We start from the raw sequence: 25,153 nt of genomic DNA, 5'->3' as shown, positions 1-25,153 counted from the left end.
AGAGGGCCGTAGTTATAGAACATGGCTTATCACTTCAGACTTTTTGATATGTTGGTTCAGTTTTGCTGAACTTTTTTATTCCTCTCTAAGGAGAAGTCCTGGTGGAAAAAACTGAGGATCTTGCTTCTGGTCTGCTAATGTGAATGGGAGGTTTTTAATTGGCTTCAGAGGTATTCAAAAAGCCTCCATGAGCTTCCATGACCACGTCTCTCTCACCTCAGCCCTTCTGGCTGCTCTATTCATAGTTTGACTCCCTGCTCACAGCATCTGTGAGAGACAGCATTGCAAAGGGATAGGCCTGAGGGCCTTCTCCCCACAGAGAACATCTGACCCTGGGAAATAGGCCTTAATCCTTGCCTCTGCATTTATACTTGGAAAATAAGGGAGTGGAGTCACCAACCTTGTGAGTTTTTAAAGATCAGAAAGCAAACCACAGGAATGTGTGAGTCAGACTCCAGATTGCATTTTGTAACCAACCCATTATTTATCCCCTGAGGAGCAAGGAGTGACTTTCAGAGTGATCTTCTGGACCCAGGCCAATAAAAGCAGAGATGAGGACACATCTGGTAGCCATACTTCATGTGGACATGAACTTGGCGGGACTGATGCTATATAAGAACTGAGCTAAGTTTTGAAACTTCTCCCCCCAAAGACTGAGGTATAGTGTAGGGGAAAGTAGGCCTCTGAGGAATTGTTTGCACATTTGTTCTTGTGATACCGTTGACATAAATATTTCTTTGTAAAAGTTAATTAATGTTAAGTGAATAATGGAACTAGAGTGTTAGTAAATGGTGCCTAACAATGGGAAGGGGGGACATTACCTCTGGGGGTTTGAGCCAATGGCAATAGAAGAGGAGCTACCCCACAAACCCCTCAAGGTCCCCTAAAACACTGAAGGGAAGATTTTTTTAAAAATTTATCATAAGAAATGGTTCTCTGCAAAGCGCTAGGGAATGAATACTGTGGAAAATGTAGGTAATTGGGGTGGCTAGGTGGCACAGTGAGTAAAGTGCCAGCCCCGGAGTCAGGAGGACCTGAGTTCAGTTCTAGCCTCAGACACTTAACACCCACACAAAAAAACTAGCCATGTAACCTTGGGCAAGTTACTTAACCCCAATTGACCTCCAAAAGGAAAAAAAAAAAGAAAATGTAGGTAATGTAAAAATGAAAGGTATCAATTTAAAATTTTTTAAACCAGTGATGCTGAATTAACCTTATTTCCTTTTTCCAGCAGGATTGCTAAAGTGATAGTGAAGAAGAATGTTGTTGATATAGTCTATTTAGGTCTTAGCAAAGTTTCTGATAAAGTATCTCATGCTGTTCTTAGGGAAAAGATGTGGAGATGTAGGCTGGAAGACAGTACAAATAGATGGACTTGGAACTGATTGAATGTATGGACTCAAAGAATACTTATTAATGGCTCCATGTCAACTTGGGAAAAGGTCAGGGTCCTTCCTTAAACAGGATGCCTAGGATTGAATAAGAGACTCTATATCTGCCTAGGGTAGTGAGAAGTGAGTGTCACCTCCCTCATTCTACTCTATTCTTCTATTCTTGACTTAAAATCACTTTAACTTTTGTGCCTGTCGTGTCATCTCTTTACAATCTACTAAAGCCCTCAGCTTTATTTCCTATGGTTCATTGGAAAGAGCACTAGATTAATAGTTAGAAGATCTAGGTTCTGTTAACTACTTCTTGTGCAATGTGCCTCAGATTCCTCATATATACGATGAGAAGGGTAAACCAAATGCCCCTCCAGTTTTTTCCTCTTTTAATAGTATTTATTTTTTCCAATTTCATGTAGAGAAAAATTTTAACATTCACTTTTTATAAAATTTTGCATTCCAAATTTTCTTCCTCCCTACCTTCCTTACCTACTTCCTAAGACAGTAGGCAATTTGATATAGGTTACATTCATTAGTTCAGGGTAAAAGTCAGCACCCTGAACTTCAGTGAAAATCCAAACAAAGAAAATACAGAAAATACAAGCAGAGAAATAAAGATCAATAGACAGGCTTCTAACTGTCTGAGAAATTAGCACAGATCCAACTGTCTCACCAAGGCAATACATACATAGTTACCAGACAGAGAAGCACCAACATCTGGGTTTTTCAAAGCTAGGGGGAGGCTCCTTACTGGCTACCCAGAGTCTCATCTGGTCAAATCACAAGAACACTCTTCCAATGAGTGAGCCCCAAAGCAAAATGCTAATGTAAGAGTATATATACCCTTTTTTTTAGAGCCAGAGGGCATCACAACCTTCATAACTCAGTGCCTAATTAGAAATTAACAAAAAGTGTGAAAGTCTCCCTACAAGGAAGCCTCCCCTAAGCAAGTTTCCCTTAATAGGCTCCACGTGAGGCCTGTTAATGGGCAGGGAAGATCATATATCCCATTAACATTACAGAAGAACACCAGGGCCCAGAACCTCAAACATAGTTCCTCACAGCTCAGTGCATGAGCATAGCACACCAGGATCCTTATATGCCCTAGTACCCTTATTCAAATCAAACTTCTCTCTTGAACAAAGGGCTTGATTCCCTTACTCTTAACTCATCAACAGACTACTGAACCACCAAATTTCTGGAAATTCTCTCACTATCAGTCTCCCACACACAGAGTCAATCTTCTTAAATGATTCCCACCACATACAAAGCACAACTGAAGCACAGTGCACTGCTATATTTGGACTTTCAGGATGTGGGCTGATATACTGTCTGTTTAATCTCTTTGGGCCTCACTTTCCTCATCTATAAAACGAGAAGATTGCATTAGTTGATTTCTAAGATTCCTTCCAACTCTAAATCTTTGAGTCTTTGCATTTCATTCCACACATAAACCCAGGGCCTAGCTTCTACATCAAAGGTATGATTTGACAATCCATATGTAAACCAACAAAATAAAGGGGGACACTGGGTAGCCAGGCATCCTTGTTACTTCCTGCATGCAGGTACTCTCCCTTTACTGTCATTCTTATAAGGGTATTGTAAGAAACTCTCAAATGCCTTGCTGAAATGCAGTTATATCTGCCAAATTCCTCTAATTAAGTCATCTGGTTAGCCTCAAAAAGAGGAAATGAGATTAGACTGGAATAGCTTGTGTTTTATGAATCTATGGTAGTTCTGACTGACTGACTGGTAATCTGACTGACTGTTTCCCTTTCTAAATACTCACAAATCATCCCTTTAATAATACATTCTGGGGCAACTAGGTGGTACAGTGAGTAAAGTGCCAGCCCCAGAGTCGGGAGAACCTGAGTTCGGTTCCGGCCTCAGACACTTAACACAAAAAAAAAACTAGCCGTGTAACCTTGGGCAAGTTACTTAACCCCAATTGCCCTCCAAAAGGCAAAATAATAATAATAATAATAATAATAATAATGATAATACATTCTAAAATTTTACATTTGAAGTCTAGTTTATTAGTCTGTATTTTGCAGACAGTACCTTTTTTTGACAATAAAGACATTAACTTTCTTTTTTTTTTGCCTTTTTTTGGAGGGCAATTGGGGTTAAGTAACTTGCCCAAGGTTACACAGCTAGTTTTTTTTGTGTGGATGTTAAGTGTCTGAGGCCAGAACTAAACTCAGGTCCTCCTGACTCCAGGGCCAGCGCTTTACTCACGGCACCACCTAGCCGCCCTAACATTCAACTTTCTCCACTGTTGCAACAACCCTCTCATGTTCCCTGATTTTTACATCATTGACAATAACTCAACAATCATATCCCCAAATTCCATAAGTAACTTGGAACATAATTCATCAGTGTCTGTTGTCTTGACCTCATCTGGGGCAACTAGATCCTACCTTATTATTTCTTCACATGTCTTGCATGATGCAGTGGAAATTATAGTAAATTTAGTGTTTGAGGGCCAGAGTTCAAACCCTGGTACTGTCACTTACTCCCTTTGTGACCTTTGGACAAATGCTTTCATCTCTCTGGAGCTGTGTTTCATCATATATATAATAAGGGGTTTAGATTAAATGACCTGTGAAGTTCCTTCTAGTGATAAATCTATTAGCCTGTGACATACCTATTAACCATTATTATGTCTTTCCAGATTTGAATATCATTCTCTGATAGAAAAAATAGAAGCAAATTGGATTTGAGTATTTCTGCCTTCTCCCTAACATCTATCACCTTTGAATGATATCATTGCTGATCGAGAGTCCTATCCACCCTTTGCTCTTCTACCTTCTCCCCACAAAGCTAAAAGGACTCTTTCCTCTATCCTTAGCATTTATCCATTCTATGAGCTCTTAGAAATCTATCCCAAGAAAAATCTAAAATATCTCAAGTTATGCATGAGTTTACTTTCCTTCTTTTTCAAGATTTTAAAGAGACAACCTTCCCTACAAGGATCCTATCATTTCTCCTTCACGAACCAGTTCCTTTTTTTGGTCCAAATTAAGCCCAGTTTGCTTTTCCCTCACTCTTTAAAGGAATAATACTTCATTAAGTCTTTTCTTAGTTAGGCATGCAAGGTCTAGAGGACCAAGAAAAGTTATCACTATTTGTACTTTCTGTTTGTGTTTGTCTGCTCTGTGTCTGTGTAAAAAGCTGAGTCTGCCACCTTGTAAGATTTAAAATGCAGCCCACCAAAAAAGAAGAAAAAAACCGTAACTGGACTGGAAAGATTGACAGCCTTATTGGGGGGAGGGAATCTCTTTCTCTCTGGAGTTGGTTGAGTAGGGAATTCACATGGTCAGACCTGCCCTTTAAAAAAATCACCTTGATAGTAATGTGGAGGAACAACCCACAACCAGAAGTGAAAGTCTTATTACTTGGCATGTACTTTTCTTAGGTGCTTGGTATGTTCTAGTTTGTAACAAGTGTGATGTAGTGCTTTAAGGTTTACAGAGGACTTTACCAAAGTCATCTCATTTTAAACTCACAACAATCTTAGGAGGTAGGTGCTATTATTATCCACATCATGTATGAAGCATACACAGGGTGAGTGATTTACTCAGGGTCACACAGCTAGCAAATATCTAAAGACAATTTTAAACTCAGGTCTTCCTTGTAACAGGAACTTTAGGTGATAATGATTTGTTTTTGAGTCTAGGCCCCTTGTTATGCTGTGAGCTTCCCAAAACAGGGATCCTGACTTTTATCCTTGTCTCTTTTTTCATTAAAGCCCAGCATAGGTCCTTTTGTATACTGAATATTTAATAAAAACTTATTTAACATCAAGTGAATTTAAAGGATTTGTGTTTGAAGGGTTGTGATGAAAGACTGACCATTAAAAAAGTAAAGTCTCCTCCCTAAGACTAGGGAGACAAAAGAAGACCTTCTCCTTTAATAGGCCAGGCCACAGGGCTGAATGCCCAGGAGCTTCTTCCCCCTGGTTAAAAGGACAACAGGAGATACCTCGGACTAATAGAATCTTAGAATTCTAAAAATACTGTCCATTTTCAGCCTGCTCCACTTCCATATTGGCTGCCCTGGCCCTCCTTCCCTGCCCTTCCTCTTTCCAATTTACCTTTATGATTTGTCTTTTCCTCTTAGAATGTAAGCACTTTGAAAGCAAAGATTGCCTTGGTTTCTTGTTTTTGTACACACACTCCTTTTCCTGGTACATAGTAAGCATAGTAATCTATTGATTGATCCTTCTCTCTATCAATCTATCTATCTACCTACCAATAAACCTATCTATCTGCCTATCTATCAACCAACCAAATCAGCCTACTATCTTGGTTTAAATGTTGATTCTACTTGTTCTTGCTAGTGTGACCTTCACCAGCGACCTTCCCTTTATGGATTTATATTTTTCAATTGTCAGAGAAGTTAGACTAGTAGGCAGCGGCATGGTAAAGTGGATGGAGTACTGGGCTTAGAGGCAGGAAGATCTGGGTTCAAAACCTGATTCAGATACTATGTTATTCTTGGGCCTCAGTTTCCTCATCTATAAAATGAGATTATTGGGTAAATTAGCTCCAAGGGTTCTTTTAATTCAAAATCCATGATCCTATGACTGGAAGATTTAGATGCCTCTTTAAAACAGGAAGGTCTCTTCCACTTCTAACACTATGAATACATGGGAATTGGAGCCCATCACTACCACTAGTTTTAGTACTCTTTCTTCCTTTCTATAATGTTCAAGTGGTTATCTAAGTCTTTCTACTCTAGCCAGTATCTGATTCCCCAACTCTTGTGGAAACCCAGACTCAAGGGAATACAGGTTAGATGTTGAAGTTTCCTTCCTTCCTCATCATCTTTCTCCCTCTAAAGGTCTCATCTCACCCTCTGGCACTGATGAGGTCCCAAAGACACACATCTTTTCCCCAGGACCTTGCCCAAGGTAATACTGTTGATTGCCTGAGCCTCAGTCCAGAGAAAAAGATTTAATGTCCACAAGTGGAGCCTATCCCTAACTGATCTTCTCCAGTCTTGCTTGACCACATTCTGGTGAGTAACACTCCTGGGCAGTCAAGGGTGGGGAGCCTGGAGAAAGAAGATTGAACTAGAGGGACAGAGAGGAAGACAGACTGAAATCAGACAATGAGAAGGAATTGAACAGATACTATGAACAGAGTGGTCTTCACTGGCCTGTGATTTCAGGAAACCACTGACAAGTCCCAAGCAAAGAAAGGTTTTTCTGTCTTAGCCTTCCCTATTCTCTCTCTCAACCCTGGCCCTTAAAAACCTGTAAGAATGATATTCTTCCCCCCTCCATTCTGGGGTGGGAGACTATCAGCTTTAGTGTAGGGAAATGTAGCTTTGCTCTGGTGTGTAACTTTAATTACAATGTCCAGTTGGATGTTTTTCTAATGTGATGATCAATTTTGCTGAATATTTTCCCTTGGTTTTTTTTTAATTCCAGTTATAAGGGATGCCTCTCTAAAACAGGAAATGTATACAGGGGAAATCTAGATGATATAAAAACAAAAAAAGATCATTTTTTAAAATAAGAAGATATTGCCTGAGAGTAGGATTTTAATTATGAACCACAGTTTAAATAGAAGGATGATAAGCTCTTGGCCAATGATGGACTTCATTTAAGAAGGACCAACGACAATGTATTTGCCTGAAATCTTGTAAATGCCATCAAAGGGGCTCTAAATGAAAGTGTGAAGAGAGAAAGTTGCATAATATATCCAAATATATTGTGTGACATAGCTATCACACAGGAAGAAAAATAGCAATGGAAACACCCACAAGTTCATAGAAGACAAACTATAAGAAAGGAACCCGATGGTATCAGCTGTCTCAACAGAAATGCAAGCCAAAGGCATGACAAGCAAGATGAACTAGGGACCCTCACTCAAAAAGCCAAATGTAACCTAGTTAGTTATCACTGAGACTGGGTGGGATGGGACCCAAGACTGGAGTATGGTGCAGGAAGGATCTGCCTTAATCAAAAGAAGGATAGTTAACAGGTCAAGGGGAGAGAATTAGCATAGTAAATGAAGAAAATATATTCCTGTGAGGAAATCCAGGAACCAGAGAAGAAAGCATAGTGGAAAACACTTGGATGAAAGTCAACAAGGGCAAAAGTGCAAGCAACATTGTCAAGAGCGTATATGGACCACCATAACAGAAAGAGATACTTAATGAGAAGTTCAAGGAAACAGATCACAAGCTGGTACTGAGGCATGACGCTGTGAAGATAGAGGACTCTGACTATGTGGGCATCTGCTACAAAGCTCCCTTGTACAAACCAGGGCAGCTAAGAATTCTTTGTCTTGCCTCTGTGACAATTCCGTCTTCCAAAAGATGGAAGCACCCATGAGATGAACTGCTATTCTGGGAGAAACTGGTTGCTAAGTTGTACATAATGAAACTGATAGGAGGAAGAAGCCGTTCCATTTTAAACTTTGTAATGGAGGAAAAGAATGCAGGCATAGGCTGACATACACATTAGGTTTGGGAAGGGCATATTTCAAAGGGCTCAGAGAAAGGATAAGTAGGATCCCATGACCTAAAATTCTATGGAGGCAGTAGGCCCAAGAGAGAGAAGAGATTCTCAAGAATGAAATCCTTAAGGCACAAAGACAAATCATTCTTAAGAAGAGGAAAAGTGAACTGGTCTAAAGAGACCAATGTGGATAGCAAATGCATCAACCAGCATGAATTTTCCAATTCACAGGAAATAAAGCAAAATCAGGTGAGGGCAGAAAAATACAAAAAATATAGTGTGGTCATATAAGAATAGTGTCAGGTAAGCTAAAGCCAAGATCTGAATAAAGGTGCTGAGAATGGGGTGTTATTTCCACTGCACAACACTACTTCAAAAATAGCTTCTGCCCTCTGAACTCTCAGAACACTTACTGAACTTATTTGATTCTATTGTCTGACTGCATTTTTAGTTGTGTACACGTTTTCCTCAAAGGTTCTCCTTAATTTATTTTTCTTTGTATCTTGTTTACTGTCTAGCAAAGGCTCTTGCAAACATTAGGTACAGTTGGTCAATCAGTTAACAAGTCTTTATTAAGAGCCTACTGCATATGCCAGGCAGTGTACTAAAAACTAGAGATACAAAAAAAGGTAAAAAGTAGTCTTTGCCCTTAAGAATTTCAAAATCTAATTGTGAGGAAAACATGCAAATAATACTCACAAACACAATATCTACAGGAGAAGTTGGAGGTGATTTCAGAGGGAAGACACTTTGATCAGGAAAGGCTTCTTGCAGAAGGTAGGATTTTAGCTGAGACTTGGAAGAAGCCAGAGACCCCAGAAGGCAGAGATGAGGAGGGAGAACATTTGAGGCATGGGGACAGCCAGCAACATTGCACAGAACTGGATGGTGGATAATTTCTCTCAGACCTCAGAAGAACAGAGGTTACTAAGTGATAGTACAGGTACAGGGAGAGTCTGGAAGTAGCCATTGGGAGCAAAGAGTGTTTCAGCTCTCTTATGATCAGTGAGTTGGCAGGTATATGAGTGAAAGTGTAATTGGTGCTGGAAAGGATGGCCAGGGAAGTTTTGTCATGAGGAAGGAACCAGGTCTCAGTGACTGCAAGAAGATAGAAAGAGTGAGTAAAGAAAAGGTTTAAGGTGAAAACAAGTTTGTTAACTACGAAGTCATTCCAAAGAGCACGTGTAAGGTTAATAGAATATGAAGATCTCCCCCATCCATTAATAGGCCTGTGTGACCACATGTGTTCAATCACGGATGTCTTACTGCTTTGAGCTCTGGGCTAGCTGTAATATATCCCGAGTTACATAAAGCCCATTGGGGAAGAAACTTGCCCTAAAGGGAAGTTTGCTTAGGGGAGGCTTGCTTGCAGGAAGATTTTCACACTTTTTGGTACTAAGCTAATTAGGCAATGAGTCAAGAGGGTTGTGATGCCTTCTGGCTCTAAGCCTATTAGTTGAAAACTATGTATACTGGTAGGTTGATATTTTGCTTTGGGGGTTCGCTTGTGAAAAGGACCTTTAGATTCCCTGCACAGGACTCTGAGTAGCCTTTTGTTAAGAGCCCTCTGACTACTCAGAGGTTTGTGGTCTCCTGGTCCATTGGTGTATGTAAGTGGTTTTATTATTTTGTTCAGACAGTAGGAGCCCTGTCTGTTGAATCTCTATGCTAATTTCTCTGTTTGTATTTTCTCCACATTCAGGGTGCTGATCTTTCCCCTGAACTAATGAATGTAATTAAAGTAAGATTGTTGACCCCTTTAAAAATTGTCTTTCCTTTAGCAAAGCAGATCAAAGAACCTGTGCTAGCAGGTAGTCCTGGATGTGCTAGGGTATTTGACATTATAGCACAATGGAATGGGAGGGTAGAACTGAAGTGGAACATTGTGGGATTGGGTTGAGAGATATGGGAATAAAGGGGGCAGGCAGTGAGAGATGGGGAATAGGATTTGTACAATGACTTCAGGACTCAGAATCATTGGCAGGAGAAGAGTATGATGAGATGAGAATATGCTAAACATTGAGAAATTATTTCAGGTGAATTATCATCCCTGGAGGATGTGATGTAGAGGTGGGACAGGACAAAGGATGAGGTTGTAGTGGAGAGTGAGAATCATGCCTGGGCCTTATCAAAATATGGAAATTCCAGGCAAGAACTCACCAATCACTAATTCAGCCTGGGCATAGTGATCCTAAGGCATCAGTGTGTAGGTACTTATAAATGCTTGTTATAAGATTAAATTGATTGATCAAAAAGAGTTAATGATGCCAGGAGAGGATCTCAGCATGGAAAAGACTAAAGAAAAAGCAGGGGCTTCTAGGAGTAGCATCTAGGAGTAAAATTAGAAAAGCTAAATATTGATGTTTGCTGATTATTTTTTCTCTTCTTTTAAAATATGTTTTTGATATATGGAATAGCTCCCTGGGAGGGAGGGAGGCAGAAGAATACAGGAGGAAATTTAAGTAATATATAAATTAAAGATAGCAAAAATTATTTCAAAAAATTAAAAGATAAAGATAAGAGCAAGATTCAGTGGGGAAAGTCCCTGATGAAGATGGATAAATAAATATTCCCACACTTATTTTTCCCTCAGGTCATCTTCATTTGGGAGACACTTGTGAAGCCTAGGGATCAGAACAAGCTCCCATTTCTCAGGAATATCTCATTGAATTGGATCTGATAATGTTTCCTTTTCTTATATTCCCCCTCCAGTAACATCAAAGATTCATGAAGGCCAAAGGCCTCTATCCAGCCCAGTGAGACTGGTCCTGGGTCCAAAGATAACTGGACCCAAGGACACTGTCTCCTCCCCTCACCACCCCCTGAGCCCTGATACTGATCCCATCAAGGATGTCAGGGTGGAATGAGACCCACAATGTCTCCTATACTGATGTCTTCTTAGTAGGCTTCCCAGGGCTGCAGGAAACCTGGTCCCTTCTAATCCTTCCCTTCTCTTGCATATACTTGGTGATCCTCTCAGCCAATACCCTGGTCATCTACACTGTGGTGGCCCAGAGAAGCCTACACCAGCCCATGTATGCACTCATTGCCCTGCTCCTGAGTCCATATTTGTTCTGCTATTGCTGTTGCATCCACCACGCTCCTTAGTTTCTCTACCTGCTACTACGGTATTTCCCTTTCCTGCTGCCTCATCCAAATGTTCTCTATTTATTTCTTTGGCATCTTTTACTGTGGCATTCTCCTGGTCGTGGCACTTGACCACTACATTGCTATCTGCTATCTACTGTGTAACCCAGAAATTGTGACAGGGCAGATATTAGCAGGGTTGGTGGGCTTCAGGGCTGCTTAGAATATTGATGCCTGCATCAAAATGGGCATGGGCTGAAACAAAGAGTGTGGAATGATTGGACTCGAGCCAGGCAGGTTCTGTCATAGCAGTTCCAATTTATTGATCAGAGAGCAGGGTTTATATAATGAATGTAAAGCAATTATCTCTTAGATTCCCATGAGAGAATTTTTAATGTCCTTGTTCACTTACATACATCCATATGTTTTAACGTCCTTGTTCCCTTGCATGCATATATGTCTGGGTCACTGCTAGGTTATCACATCCTAAACTCCTGAAAGTCAGGAAGAGATGGTGAGCCAATCTTAAGACATAATATAGCCTTCATGGGGAGCTGGCTTGGGAGAAATCCTGGACCAGATGCTTCCCATCTATGAACTGGGTCAGAAACTGGCCCTCAGAGTATAGGCACTGTAATCCTGGCAGTGGGTTTGGCTTCAATAGTGCGCTTCTGCCAGTCCAACATCATTTATCACTTCACCTGTGAGCACATGGCCCTGATGAAGCTGTCCTGTGGGGACATCTCACTCAACAAGACAATGGGGCTCACAATCTGCATCTGTACTCAGGTCCCAGACACATTGCTCTTGGGCACCTCCTACACACACATCATCTGTGCTGCCTTCCGGATCTCCTCTGGTGGAGCTCGCTCCAAGGCCCTGAACACATGTGGCTCCCATCTGCTGGTCATCTTCACTGTCTATACCTCTACCCTTTCCTCTTCCATCATCTATCAGGCAGCCCACACTGCCTCCTAGGATGTACACAACGTGCTCAACACTCTCTGCTTACTACTCCCCTGCCTTGTCAACTCTGTTATCTATGGGAGCCAGAATCAAGGAGATCTGGCAATACCTGATCAAGCTATTCCAGAGAGCAGGGATTGTCTTGCTTTTCTATTTGTATCTCTAGCAGTGAGAGCAGTGCTTTGCAAATAGTAAGCTTCAACTAAATGCTTTATTCCTTTATTCATTTACAAATAGCATAAATAAGGGATAATGTGGAGGTAATCAATAGAGGGAAGGCACTGCCATTATGGGAGTATCAAGAAAGGCTTCTTGTGTAAGCTGGGACTTGAAGGAAGCCAGGGAACCTCAGAGAAGATGAGAGAGAATTTCAGGCATGGGAGATAGTGACAAGGCCTTGTGAAGAAACAGCAAAAAGACCAGTCTTACTAGGAGTCCAGTATCACTGGATGGTAGAGTACATGGAGGGAAGTAAAGTAGAAGATTGGAAAGACAGAAAGGGCCAGATTATGAAGAGCTTTGGAAGATATGACTTTTTATATTTGATTCTGGAGGTAATAGGGAGCCACTGGGGTTTATTGAAGAGAGGCAGTGACTTGGTAAGATCTGTGTTTCAGGAAGACCAGTTAGGAAGCTGATTGAATCATAGATTGGAGTGGAGACAGACTTCAGGCAGAGAGACCAGAGAGCAGCATATTACAATACCCCACATATAAAGTGATGAGGGCCTGTACCAGGGTGGTAGCAGTGTCAGAGGAGATAAGTGAGTATATAACAGAAACATTGCAAAGGAAGAACTGGCATGACTTGGGAACTGATTGTATTTGGTGTACTGAAGGAGAGAGAAGAATCAAAGATATGAGCCTATGTGACTGGGAGTTCAGAAGGATCCTACAATAGGAATGAGGAAGTTCAGAAGGGGAGAGAGTGTCTGGGGAGGGCTGGGGCAGAGCTAATGAATTCTATTTTGGACATGGTGAGCTTAAAATATCTATAAGTCCTTCAGTTCAAGATATCTGATAGATAATTGGAGATGTGACACTAGAGATTGGAAGAAAGGTTAGGACTGGATAAGTAAATCTAAAAATTATCAGCATTGAAGTGAAAATTGAAACTATGGTAGTTTATGATCAAGAGAAATAGTATGAGGGGCAGCTAGGTGGTACAGTGAATAGAGGACCAATCCTGGAGTCAGGAGGACCTAAGTTCAAATCTGGTCTCAGACACTTGACACTTACTAACTGTGTGACCTTGGGCAAGTCACTTAACCCTAATTGCCTCACTTCCTCCTCCCCCCCCAATGGGAATAGGAATTTGAAGATCTTCCCTGCCCCTTAATAGACCTAGGAGGGAGTTTGAAGACCTCCCCTGCTTTGAAAGTAAACTCTGCCCCCTAATAGGCTGAATGTAATCACATGGAGCCTGTGATGGAGGGAATATGCTGAAGGTGGAGCAGAGCCCACAGGAAGCTGGGCAGAGCTAGCCAGATGGTGGGAGAGAAAGGACACTAAGGCAAGGAGACAGAGAGATTTGTGAGTAAATATTGATCTTGTATTGGTTTGTGAGAAGGCTGAATATCTTTGGTACTATGATGGAATCTGCTTACTGGTTTTGGGATTGGGTTTTCTGGTATCTAAATAAATGCTTCAGTTCTATCCTCTATCTGTATAGTTTGGTATATTTTGCGATTGAATGTCATGCGATACTTATAGTCACGGTCTTTATCGTGATTGTGGGTGCTGTAAATATTGCATTGGTGCTACACCCCCTCTCCCCCCCAAAAAAAAAGAGAAATAGTGTAGAAGAAAAAGAGAAGCAGGCCTAGGACAGAGCCTTAGGGGACACTTACAGTTATCAGATATGACATAAAAATGAAAAATTTTGAAAGAACCCTGACCAATGCAAAGATCCCCCATGATTCCAGAAGATTAATTATAAAAGATGCCATCCACTTTCTGACAGAAGATGATAGAGCCTGCGTTCAGAATGAGATACATATTTTCACATGGCCAATATGGGAATTTGTTTTGCCTGTGTACATTTGTTACATGCTATTTGTTTCTTTTTTTTTTTCCCCCAGTGGGAAAAGGGAGGGAGTAAGAAGGGGAAAAAATAAATGATTGACAATTGATTTTTAAATTTCTATTGGGTTCAATTTAAATTTAATTCAATTTAAATTCTCTCCCCCCTTCCCATACATACAAGAGCATACTCTCTAACAGATTCCCACTCAATATGTGGGGGAGGGAAAATTTATAGCATAAAAAACAATTCATCTAGGGTTGTTGTTGTTTTTCCTTCGTTCTCAAAGAGGACCATAACATCAGGAAAGTTATGTCATGACTTGCAAGTGAATTGGATTTTAGTGAGGCAGGTTGTGCAAAGCCTCACTAGCCTCACTTTTTCCTCCAGAGCTATCTGGGCCCAGTGACAAGATATAGATTAGGACAATGGGAGATGGCCCCAGGTGCAGTGGGAGACCTTGGCCTTTTTATGCTACACTCCATCTGGAATAACACTCTCCCTCTACAGCTGTTGATTGATGCTTCTGATGTCATCTGCTAGCCTAATTTTCTTATTGAGCTGTAAGTTTCTGTTTCTCTACTTAGTTGCTGCTGTCCTCTATTGGTTCTACACTGAACGACTCTTCCATATGCTGGTTTTCCCTTGCCTTATTACTGCTAACTATTAGCTATATACTGATTTACAACAACTAAGTACATGCTTCTCTACAAGACAGCATTTACAGAATAACCTATAACCTTATGGTTACTTCATCCCTTTTGTGACTCAGACCCACAGCTACATACAGACAGCATAAAGAAAGTTCCTTAGAACAAACCTGTCTGTGAAACTGCTTTTCTTTACCCTTAACACAACTCCTTCAGGCCTACTTGTTATGTAATTGAGATGAGCAAATTCCCTTTGACTCTCATTACGCCTAGTTAATGTTGAGAGTCTGAATTCAATAAGCATTTATTGAGTGTCACTCTGTGGGAAGCACTGTATTAGTCAATGGGGAATATAAAAAAATGAAAAAAAATCCCTATCTTCAAGGAATTTACATTCTACTGATGATACAACACAATGTCCTAGGATCATTGATTGGACAGGAAGAGACCTTAGAAGTCAACATGAAGATGATCCAAAGGGTTCAAGCTAAAAATTCTTTAATAGTGCCTTAAGCAGGAAATAACTGCCCAATATGTTTGTTTTGCTTTTGTAACAAGCACGTGAATGTTTTTTCTTTAATATTTTATAGTTATGTGATATGCATTTTAATTTGGAGCTTTTAGGGGCAAAAGCTATCATTGTAGTTTTTCTAAGCATTCAAGAGTATGTGTGTGGGGGGGGAGGGGTGTTGTGCTTGTAAGGCTGAAGGAGACTGGAAAAGTAGGTAGCAGAAAGTTATTAAGGGATTTAAACAGAAGATTTTCAAATTAATCCTGAAGGTAATAGGGAGCCACTGGATTTTATTGAAGAAAAGTGGGGGGGGGGGGGGGATGTTGATATGGTATAGGTAGATTACTGGTGACATCTTGACTTGTGTGTGAATTGGATTAAAGTGAGGTAGAGTTGAACAAAACCATCAGCTTCACTCTCTCTTTCTGAGTCATTGAAGTCCAGTGGCAAGACAAATATCAAGATGCCTAGTGATGGCCTAGGATACAGTGGATAAGCTTGGCATCGTTGATGCCTGACCAATTCTAAGCACTGTACATCACCTGCTTCATCTGCCTTCATAGCCATTGGAAGAAATTGTTCTCACTCACACATTCCATGGTGGAAAGTTTTCACATGCGTGGGGTAGACATCCCGCTAACAGGTTTGAGGCCTATCAGTTACCCTCAACCTGGTTTAGCCCCTCTGCCAAGATGTAATAGAAAAGTTAGGGGAAAAGGGATGGTTTGGGGGTGAGTATGAGTTCAGTTTTAGACATATTTTAGACATATTAAGTTTAAGATATCTTCAAGCTTATAGTTCAAGATGCCTAAAAAGTGGTCGGGAATGAGAGACTGGGGGTTAGAAGAAAAGTGAAGGCTGAATAACCTCTGTTGAAAGTCATCTGCACAAAGATGATAATTGAAATGGCAGGAACTGATGAGATTATCAAGTAAAATAGTATTGTGTGTGGTTGTGGTTTGTCCTTCGTTCTCAAAGAGGACCATGACATCAGGGAGATGATTACATGACTCACAGTTGACTTTGATTTGAGTGAGGGAGGGCTATGCCAAGTCACCAGCCTCACTTTCTCCTCCAGAACCATCTGGGTCCAGTGGGCAGATGTCCATCAGGACAACTGGAGGTGGCCCAGGATGCTGTGGGAGATCCTGGCCTTTTTTAAGCTAAGGTCTTTTCAAGTTCTCACTTTGAGTGAGGCAACACCCATTCAGTGAATAGGCCTGTCTAAGAAGTGAGTCGAGGGATGGTCCCTTTAGTAAAAAAGGAAAAATTGAACTAGGAGGGGAAGACCCTCAAGGCTTCTGACCAAAATAGAAACAGTTACTATTTAGATTCAGTATAGAGGGAGAAGAAAAGAGGACCCAGGACAAAAACATTGGGGGACCCCTACTATCAATGGACACGACCTGCATGATGATCCACCAAAGTAGATAAAGACAGAGCAGACAGATAAATAGGAGAGCCAGGAGAGAATAGTTGTTATAAAAACCTAAAAAGGAAAAAATATCAAGGAGTAAGAGGTGATCAATAGTGAAGGCTGCTGAGAGGTCAAGAAGGATGAGAACAGAGACTTGGCAACTAAAAGATTATTAGTAACTTTGGAGAAAGCACTTTCTTGAATGATGAGCTCAAAAGGCAGATTATAAAGAGTGAGATGAAAAGAAATAAAGGCTTCTATTGCAGACAGCCTTCTCTAGGAGTTTAGCTACTAAAAGAAGGAGAGATACAGGATGATAACTAATGAGGATGGATGGATCAAAAAAGGGCTTTTTTGGAATATGGAGAAGACATAGGTGGGTTTACAGACAATAGACAAGGAGCCAGTAGACAGGAAGCAATTGAAGATGAATGAGACATTAGGAATGATGGAGGGGACATTCTACTGGAGAAGACAGGATGGGGTGAGACCACTTGTGTATGTTGGAGATTTACCTTGTCAAGAAGTATCACCTCATTTTGTGTAACAGTGATGAAAGAGTGGCAGAAGGCATCTGAGTGATGTGAGGTGATGAAGAAGGAAGAAGAGGAAGCTCTCTGAATGGCTTCAGTTTTCTTCAGTGAAATATGAGGCAAATATGAGGTTTAAGAGGGATAAAAAGGTTTTGAAGAGCCAGCATGGGGAGTGGAAATAATTAATCAGTTAGGAAGATATTAAAAAGATTGTTTCACTGTAGTGAGGGTCCTGTTGAAATGATGTAACATAACCTCATAGTGGATGAATCACCATTTTTATTTGAGGACCCATGAGTGCTAGACTAGAGAGGATGGTGGAAACCAAGCATTTGGGTTAAGGATTAGATTAGCAAATTGCAGCACCATTAAAATTCACCGAGGAGAATCTTTTAAAGGCATTTTTCTGTCATGAGCACATCCCTAGGAAAGATAATTGGATGATCTGGGGTTTGTGGAGAATACAGGAAGGAAATGATTGAAGAAGTGATAGAACCAAGTCCCAAAATGAAATGGTGGTGATGAAAGGAGAAGTAATCAGTGAACACCTGGTATAACAGCTCTTGTAACATTTCATAGGCTCTCAGAGCTAGAACCTTAGAGTAGATCTTGCCCAATATTCTCTCTACAACCTTCTTTTGGAGGTTTGTGTAGGCTCTGCTTGCATTCTCTGAACGTGGAGAGTGAAGCAGTGTGGGGGTTGTGGAAAGAGAGTGGGATTTGGGGTCAGAGAACCTAGGCTCTGGTTCAAACTCTGTTATGTACTAGATCTGCAATATTGGGCAAGTGCCTTTCTTTCCCTGGCCCTCAGTTCCATCATCTGTAAAATGAAAGAGTTGTATGAGTTGGTCTCTAAGGTCCCTTCTTAGCTCTCAATCCTATGATCCCACAAAACAAATCATGGTTTCTTCCCCCCAAGGGTGCTAACCCAGAGCATAGATAGAGCCTGGTCAAGTTGCAGACTTTTTACCCTGAGCCACCCACCACCCCCAAGAGAATGCTGCTGTTGATTGGCTAAGCCAGGGCCATGATTGGTTCCTGGGGGAGTCCTCAGGGAAGCTCAAGAAGATTTAACCTTTACATGGGGAACACAGTTCACAGTCTCGGGTCCTGCCCATCCTGGTGAGTAACATATCTATGGCCAGTGGTGTTTGGGACTAAGGGAAGGGCAGAGTGACAGCAGGAGGAGGGGTTTCCATTTTTGCAGCCCCAATGCCCAATTTCTTTTAAAAAATAACTCTTACACACCATAGGAGCTTGATAAGTATTAGTTGCTTTGAAATCAATTTAGTAAAAAAGCAACAAGATATACTGGAAAGAGCACTGGTTCTAAATTCAGACAACATAAGTTTAAATCCCATTTATCCTCTCTAGGTCTCAGTGTCCTCATCTTTTATACAAGGAGGTTGTACCATATGAACCTGAGGAATCTTCCAAATCTAAGTATCTGATCTGATGAAAGAAATTGAATCCTATGCCACCGAAGCCCCTGTCTCTCTGGAGTTCCCTTGCTAACATGTTCCCCCAGGTTACATCCTTGAGGTAGAGAAACCAGAGGCCCCTCAGAGATCTTGCTCATACATACCTGATCTACCCAAAAGGTCTCCAGTTTTAGTGCTACACAAATATCACAAACTTTCAGAGCAGGAGTGGTCCTAAGAGGTCACTGAATCCAAGCCATGCCTAGATAGGAATCCTCTTTCCAGCAGCTTCTGCCTGACATTCTCTCCAGGAAGCCTCTGCTTGATTACCTCTATTGTAGGGGAATCTGCTGCTTCCTGAGGAATCCCATTTACCCATGGATTGCTCTCATTGCTGGGATACTTTTCCTTTCCTTTGAGTCAACATCTGCCAACCTGCAATTTTCCCTGAGTACTCCTACTTGTGTCTTCTGGGACAGTAGAGCCATGGAAGGAAGGATAATAATGGAAGGGGAAGAGGATCCTGGCTGCTTTCCCAGCTGATAAAGTCCAGAGTTTTCTGCCAATGCCACCATCTGACAGTCTGGTGAAGACAGAAGCTCCAATCTCCCTGGGCACCTATCCCCTGTCTTTCAGTCTGTCCTGAGCCAGGTGTTTAGGGGGAACCCATCCTCTTCTTCCCTAAGGCTCGAGGGTTTCCTAGTGTTAATGGGTCTTATGCCTGTCGTGTCCCCATGCTACAGTAGGATGAGGACAGCTGTGGGAGCCTGAGGTTTTCTCCAGAACTCAAACTGAGATATAACTGATCACACTCCAATTACTCCCCATGGGACCCCAGGGGCATGGGTCTGTCTCTTTGTCTATGGTTGCATCTGTGTGTGCATTTGTGTCTTTTCATAGGCTTCCATGTTGGTCTCTTTCTATATGTGTATTCCATGTATATATACAACTCGTTGTGTGACTGTGGGTAAGTGAGAATATGTATGTCTCTGCTTGGTAATTGGCCCTGGTGTCTGACTGTGTAATGTGTATATCAGCTTGATGTGTGTTTATGTGTATATGTCTGAATACCTCTGTGGAAGAGGTAGGTAATTACCCATATGGTAAGATATAAGATAGACTGAGGAGGGCCCAGCCCGCAGATTCAGAAGATCATTGTATCTCACCCCTTAATTTTATTCATAAGGAAACTGAGGCCCAGAGAAAGTAAGTGACATTCAGGATCCCCCGGGTAAGTAAATATACGATACAGGAAGTTTCAATGCTTTAATTCGCAGGAAGGAATTAAATGTTTCCTTTTCAATAAATTTAAGGAGTGGGATATATGGTCTTCCAGGTCTAGATCTGAGATCCTTGCTGTTAGCCAGCTTCAGCTTTCTGGTCCTCTATAGTTTTCTTTCTTGAATCCAAGTGAACTATTGTATAATTTTCCCGATTAAACTGTAACACGTTTGGTTAAATTAAGCCTTAAAGATGAGGGAAGAGATGAGAAAAGTTGGATCCCCTCAACAAAACATAAAAACATAAGAGGATAAGATCACTTTGGATAGAGGAAGGTAAGAAGGGAGGAAACGTTAGTCAGTCAACAAGCATTTATTAAGCCCTGACCATGTGCTAATGACTATATGCTAAGTCCTGTGGACACAAAGAACAGCAAACACTAGGTCCTTGCCTTCCAAGAGCTCACAACCTAGTGGGGAGATAGCATGCAAATAACTGTACAAGCAGGATCAATGCAGGGCAACAGGAAGGTCATCTCAATGCTGGGGGGAGGAGGTAGAGAAAGGTGTGCAAGGAGACAGACCAGCAAAGGTGTCCTACAGAGGGTGGGTTTGGGGTTGAATCTTAAAGGAAGTCACAGAAAGCATGAAGCAGAGGAGAGAGCATTCCAGGCAGGGGGGACCACCAATAAAAAGGCACAGAGTTCAAAGATGGAATGTAGCATGTTAGCAACAACAGGAAGGGCATTATCACCAGATCACAGTGTGTAGAGGGAAGCAAGCTATAAGAAGATAGGAAGGCAGGAAGGAGCAGGTTATGAAGAGTTTTAAATTTCAAACAGAAATTTTATATTTGATCCTAGGTGTTTTTGTTCGGTCATTTTCAATTGTGTGCTACTCTTCGTGACCCCATTTGGGGTTTTCTTGGCAAAGAAAAGAAAAATGATTGGCCATTTCCTTCTCCAGCTCATTCTACAGATTAAGAAACTGAGGCAAACAGGGTTTGCCCAAATGAATTGCCCAGCTAGTAAGTGTCTAAGGCTGTATTTGAACTCAGGTCTTCCTGACTCCAGGCATGGCCCTCTATCCATTGTGGCACTTAGCTGTCCATGATAACAAGTTGCTAGAGTTTGAATAGTGGGATGACATGGTCAGACCTGAGCTTTAAGAAGATCACTGATGGCTTAGAGCAGGATGGTTTGGAGTAGGGAGACACTCGAAGCAGAGAGAATAATTAAGAGACTATTGCAACAATCCAAGTTTTGGAGTGATAAGGAATTGCACCAGGATGGCAATTGTGTGAGCAGATGGAAGGGAAATGTATTACTGAGACACGCAGTAAGGGTAAAGAGAAGACAAGATTTGACAACAGATTGGACAGGAGGAGTGAGTATGACTCCAAAGTTGCAAGTCTAGCCAACTGAGAGGATCATGGTGCCCTTGGCAGTAATAGTCAGAACAAAGTTCAGAGTTAAAAACAAAGGACTTTGATGATACATTACCAGCCAGGGAAAGATTAGATGTTTTGGGAACAGCTAGGTCATGCAGTGAATAGAGCACTGGCCCTGGAGTCAGGAAGACCTGAGTTCCAATCCAACCTCAGACACTAGCTGTGTGACTTTGGACAAGTCACTTAACCCCAATTGCCCTGCCTTCCCCCCCTCCAAAAAAATGACTAGACCTTTTTTCCAATCCCTTCCATCCCTCCAAAACAGAAATTATGTGCCAAAGATAAAGCAATTTCAACTGTTTCCATGGTCTAGAACCCCCAGAACCCAAAGAAAGATTCTAACAAAGGCAATAATAAGACATCTGGGGAAAGGAGAGGTTGGGGGGAGGTAAAAGATGAGTTCTGTTTTGGAGACATTGAGTTTGAGCTGGTTGTAGGGCATTCAATTGTAGATGTCCAAGAGGTAGTTGGTGATGTGAGACTAGAGCTCAGGAAAGAGATCCGGGCTGGAGACAGGAACAACCAAATGCTCAGACACCAATAGAAAATAGAACAATAGAACAGAATCTTAAGATTAGAGCTTTGAATAAGAAGGGACTCTAAGTAGGAGGGCACCATATGTTCCAACCCCCTCATCATACATGAAGGACAGAGGCCCAGAGAGGTTAAGCAACTTGCCCAAAGCCAGATGGGCAAGTGGCAAAGCTAGAATTTGAACCAATATTGTCTTCTTACAAGTGGCTCTAGGCTAGCTTCCCACTGAAAACAGAAAAGCAGGGAAAAAGGGAAAGGGAGAAAAAAATTCAAAGAACAAGATGTGAGTAGAAATACCAAGACAATAGAGGAAAATTCCTTCATCTCTTCTCTTCCACTAATTCCATCTGGAGCTGAACTAAAAGGAATAGAGTATCTAGAATGAGGCACAAACCTCTGCTATGGTGAGAATACATCTGGAATATTATGTTCAATTCTGGGAACCACATTTTTTATCTTTTTTTTTGGAGGGGGAAGGACAGGGCAATTGGGGTTAAGTGACTTGTCCAAGCACACAGCTAGTATGTGTTAAGCGTCTGAGGCTGGATTTGAACTCAGGTCCTCCTGACTCCAGGGCCGGTGCTCTATTCACTGAACCACCTAGCTGCCCCTGGGAACCACATTTTAGGAAGAGCATTGATGACCTGGGGAGAGTTCAAAGTAAGAAAACTAGAATGGTGAAATGTCTCAAAGTCCTACCTTTCAAGAGTCAGTGAAGAGAAGTGGAGGTGTCAGGTTGGAGAAGAAAAGAGAGGGAATGTGTAATAGTGTCTTCAAGCATGAAAGGCTTCTATGGGAATGGGGAAATCGAATTGCCTTGCTTGACTCCAGAGGGTGGAATTAGAAGTCATGGGGAGGGGAACAACAGAGAAAGGGGGAAAGGACTTGAGAAAGACATGTCAGCCCCTTATAGAGAAAGTCTTTCTACCTGTTAGAGCTATCCAGAAGTAGAATGGGCCACCTCAGGAAGTCACCCATCACTGTAAGTATTGACGCACTGGCTACATGACAATCTGCAAGGATATTGCAGCAAGGATTTCAGTTCAGGTGTGGGTTACACTAGTGGTTTCTGAGGCTCCTCCCCACTTGGACAACGTGTTCTTCTCTTTCAAGTGTTGATGTAACATGGAGGATAGAGCAATGGACTTGCATTCAGGAGACCCAGATTCAAATCCATCATACACTTACTAGCTAGGGATCATGGGCGACTCCCTTGTCCTCTCTGAATCTGTATTTCTCAGGTATAAAAGTTGAGATAAATTAAACTACCTACCTCACAGGACTATTGTAAGAAAAGCAGCATGAAAACCCTAAAACTCTGTATAAATGTAAGCTGTTATTGTTGCTATTCTTCTCATTACTATTTTATGATCTATCCCCTTCTCTCTATGTGCACATCCACCATCCTCATTCAGATCTTGATCACCCCTCTTCTGGACTATTCAATAGCTTCCTAATCTGTGTTCCTGCTACAAGTTTCTCCAATCTTCCACACATTCTCCACAAGGTGGAAAAGTTATTTTAGTCTGACCATTTTCTCAGTTCAAGAAACTCTGTTGTCTCCCTATTTCCTCTAAGGTCAAATAAAAACTCCTCTGTTTGGCATTTTGAGCCCTTCACAATCTTAATCCTGCTTATCTTTCCAGGCTTATTATACATTTCTCCCCTGCACATACTCTATGATCCATACTGGCATTTACTATTTCTCTCACTATACATTCCATCCTCCATCTTCTCTGTCGCTTTAAAAGCTTTCCCTTATGCCTAGAATGCACTACCTCTTTCCCCCTGACTATGTATGCTCAACTTCTTTCAAGGCTGAGATCAAATGTCTCCTACTATATGAGGTCTTTCCTGATCCTCTTATCTGCTAGTACCTCCCTCCAAAAATTATCTTGTATTTACTTTGTATATATTTTGAACATATTTTTATGTGTACATGTTATCTTTCTCAATAGACTCTAAGCTCCTTAAGGACAGAGACTATGTTTTTGTCTTTATATCATTAGGGATGACCAGTGCCTACCATCTAGTAATTGATTAATTTATTTATACCTGTTTGAAAGGCAGATTTGCCATTGGAGAGAGAATAGCCATTTTTTTGAAGATCTCTCTTACTAAATTTTGTGCAATAACATTTGAGTTTCTTGCATTCACCTTCAGGAATATCAGATGAAGTTACGTGGGGACCCTCCCCCCTACCCCAGAACTTTCTGGCCAGTCCTAGCAAGGATGTCAGGGTGGAATGTGACCTTCAACATCTCTTACACCAATTTCTTCTTATTGGGCTTCCCAGGACTGAAGGAATCGCGGGCTCTTCTGATCCTCCCATTTTTCTGTCTCTATATGGTGATCCTCTCAGCCAATGGCCTAATCATCTACATTGTGACTACTCAGAGGAGCCTGCACCAACCCATGTATGCACTCATTAGCCTACTCCTGGCCATCAACATCTGCACTGCCACTACTGTGGTCCCTGCTATGCTCTTCAGTTTCTCCACCCACTTCAATCACATCTCTTTGGTTTGTTGCCTTATCCAGATGTTTTTCATCTACTTTCTACTCGCTTTTGATTGCAACATCCTTCTGGTCATGGCTCTGGACCGTTATATTGCCATCTGTCACCCACTGCGCTATCCAGAGATCATGACAGGCCAGGTATTAACAGGGCTGGTAGGGGTGGCTGCCACCCGGAGCATGGGCATTGTGGTCCCCGTGGTGGTTCTGGCCTCGAGAGTTCACTTTTGCCGTTCCAACATCATCCGTCACTTCACCTGTGAGCACATGGCTTTAATGAAGCTGTCCTGTGGAGATATCTCACTGAATAAGACAGTAGGACTCACCCTCCGTGTCTTCAATAGGATCCTGGACCTGCTTTTCCTAGCAACATCCTACACATGCATCACCCATGCTGCCTTCAAGATCTCCTCAGGTGGGGCCCGCTCCAAGGCTCTTCACACATGCGGATCTCACTTGCTTGTCATCTTCACTGTGTATGGCTCCACTTTGTCCTCTTCGATCGTGTATCGTGTGGCCCGCACCGCCTCTCAGGATGTACACAACTTGATCAGTGCCTTCTACTTGCTGATCCCCTGCCTTGTCAACCCTGTCATCTATGGGGCCAGAACCAAGGAAATCCGGCAACATGTAGCAAAGTTGTTCCAGAGGGCAGGGCCATAAACCACCCTATGCCCACCCCCAAAAAGAACCTTCCAGTCTGATTGCCCTTGGGATCAATGGGGAGGGACTAGAGTGGAGAAAATACTCACAAAAGACTCATGCTGAGTTTCCTATTTAGGTCTGGGAGAAAATCAGAGTTGAATGACAGTGATTATGATGTCAGAAAATAACAAGATTATATTTAGGTTATCAACTCTTCCTCTAAAATCACATATAGACTGAGGGAAATGTAGGTGGATGTGTTCATTGGATTATCAATTTGAAACTGGAAGGGCATTTGATTTAACTTTCTCAGTGGACATATG

General features: G+C 41.7%; 1 protein-coding gene and 1 pseudogene across 1 annotated transcript; both read left to right on the top strand.

The window, feature by feature from the left end:
- The first annotated feature begins 10,707 nt into the window (after positions 1–10,707).
- Positions 10,708–12,076, top strand: LOC138143497 (olfactory receptor 52K1-like; annotated as a pseudogene).
- Positions 12,077–23,900: 11,824 nt separating this feature from the next.
- LOC138143383 (olfactory receptor 52K1-like) lies at positions 23,901–24,848 on the top strand. Its single transcript, XM_069064572.1, has one exon. The coding sequence runs from the start codon at positions 23,901–23,903 to the stop codon at positions 24,846–24,848; it is 948 nt and encodes a 315-aa protein (XP_068920673.1).
- The last annotated feature ends 305 nt before the right edge of the window (positions 24,849–25,153 follow it).

Source organism: Petaurus breviceps, unplaced genomic scaffold (genome assembly GCF_028583685.1).
Source record: "Petaurus breviceps papuanus isolate PSGF00001 unplaced genomic scaffold, PetGlider_PUasm1.0 90639, whole genome shotgun sequence".
In the NCBI taxonomy this organism is placed as follows: Eukaryota; Metazoa; Chordata; class Mammalia; order Diprotodontia; family Petauridae; genus Petaurus; species Petaurus breviceps.
This window is presented reverse-complemented; position numbering and strand designations above follow the sequence as displayed.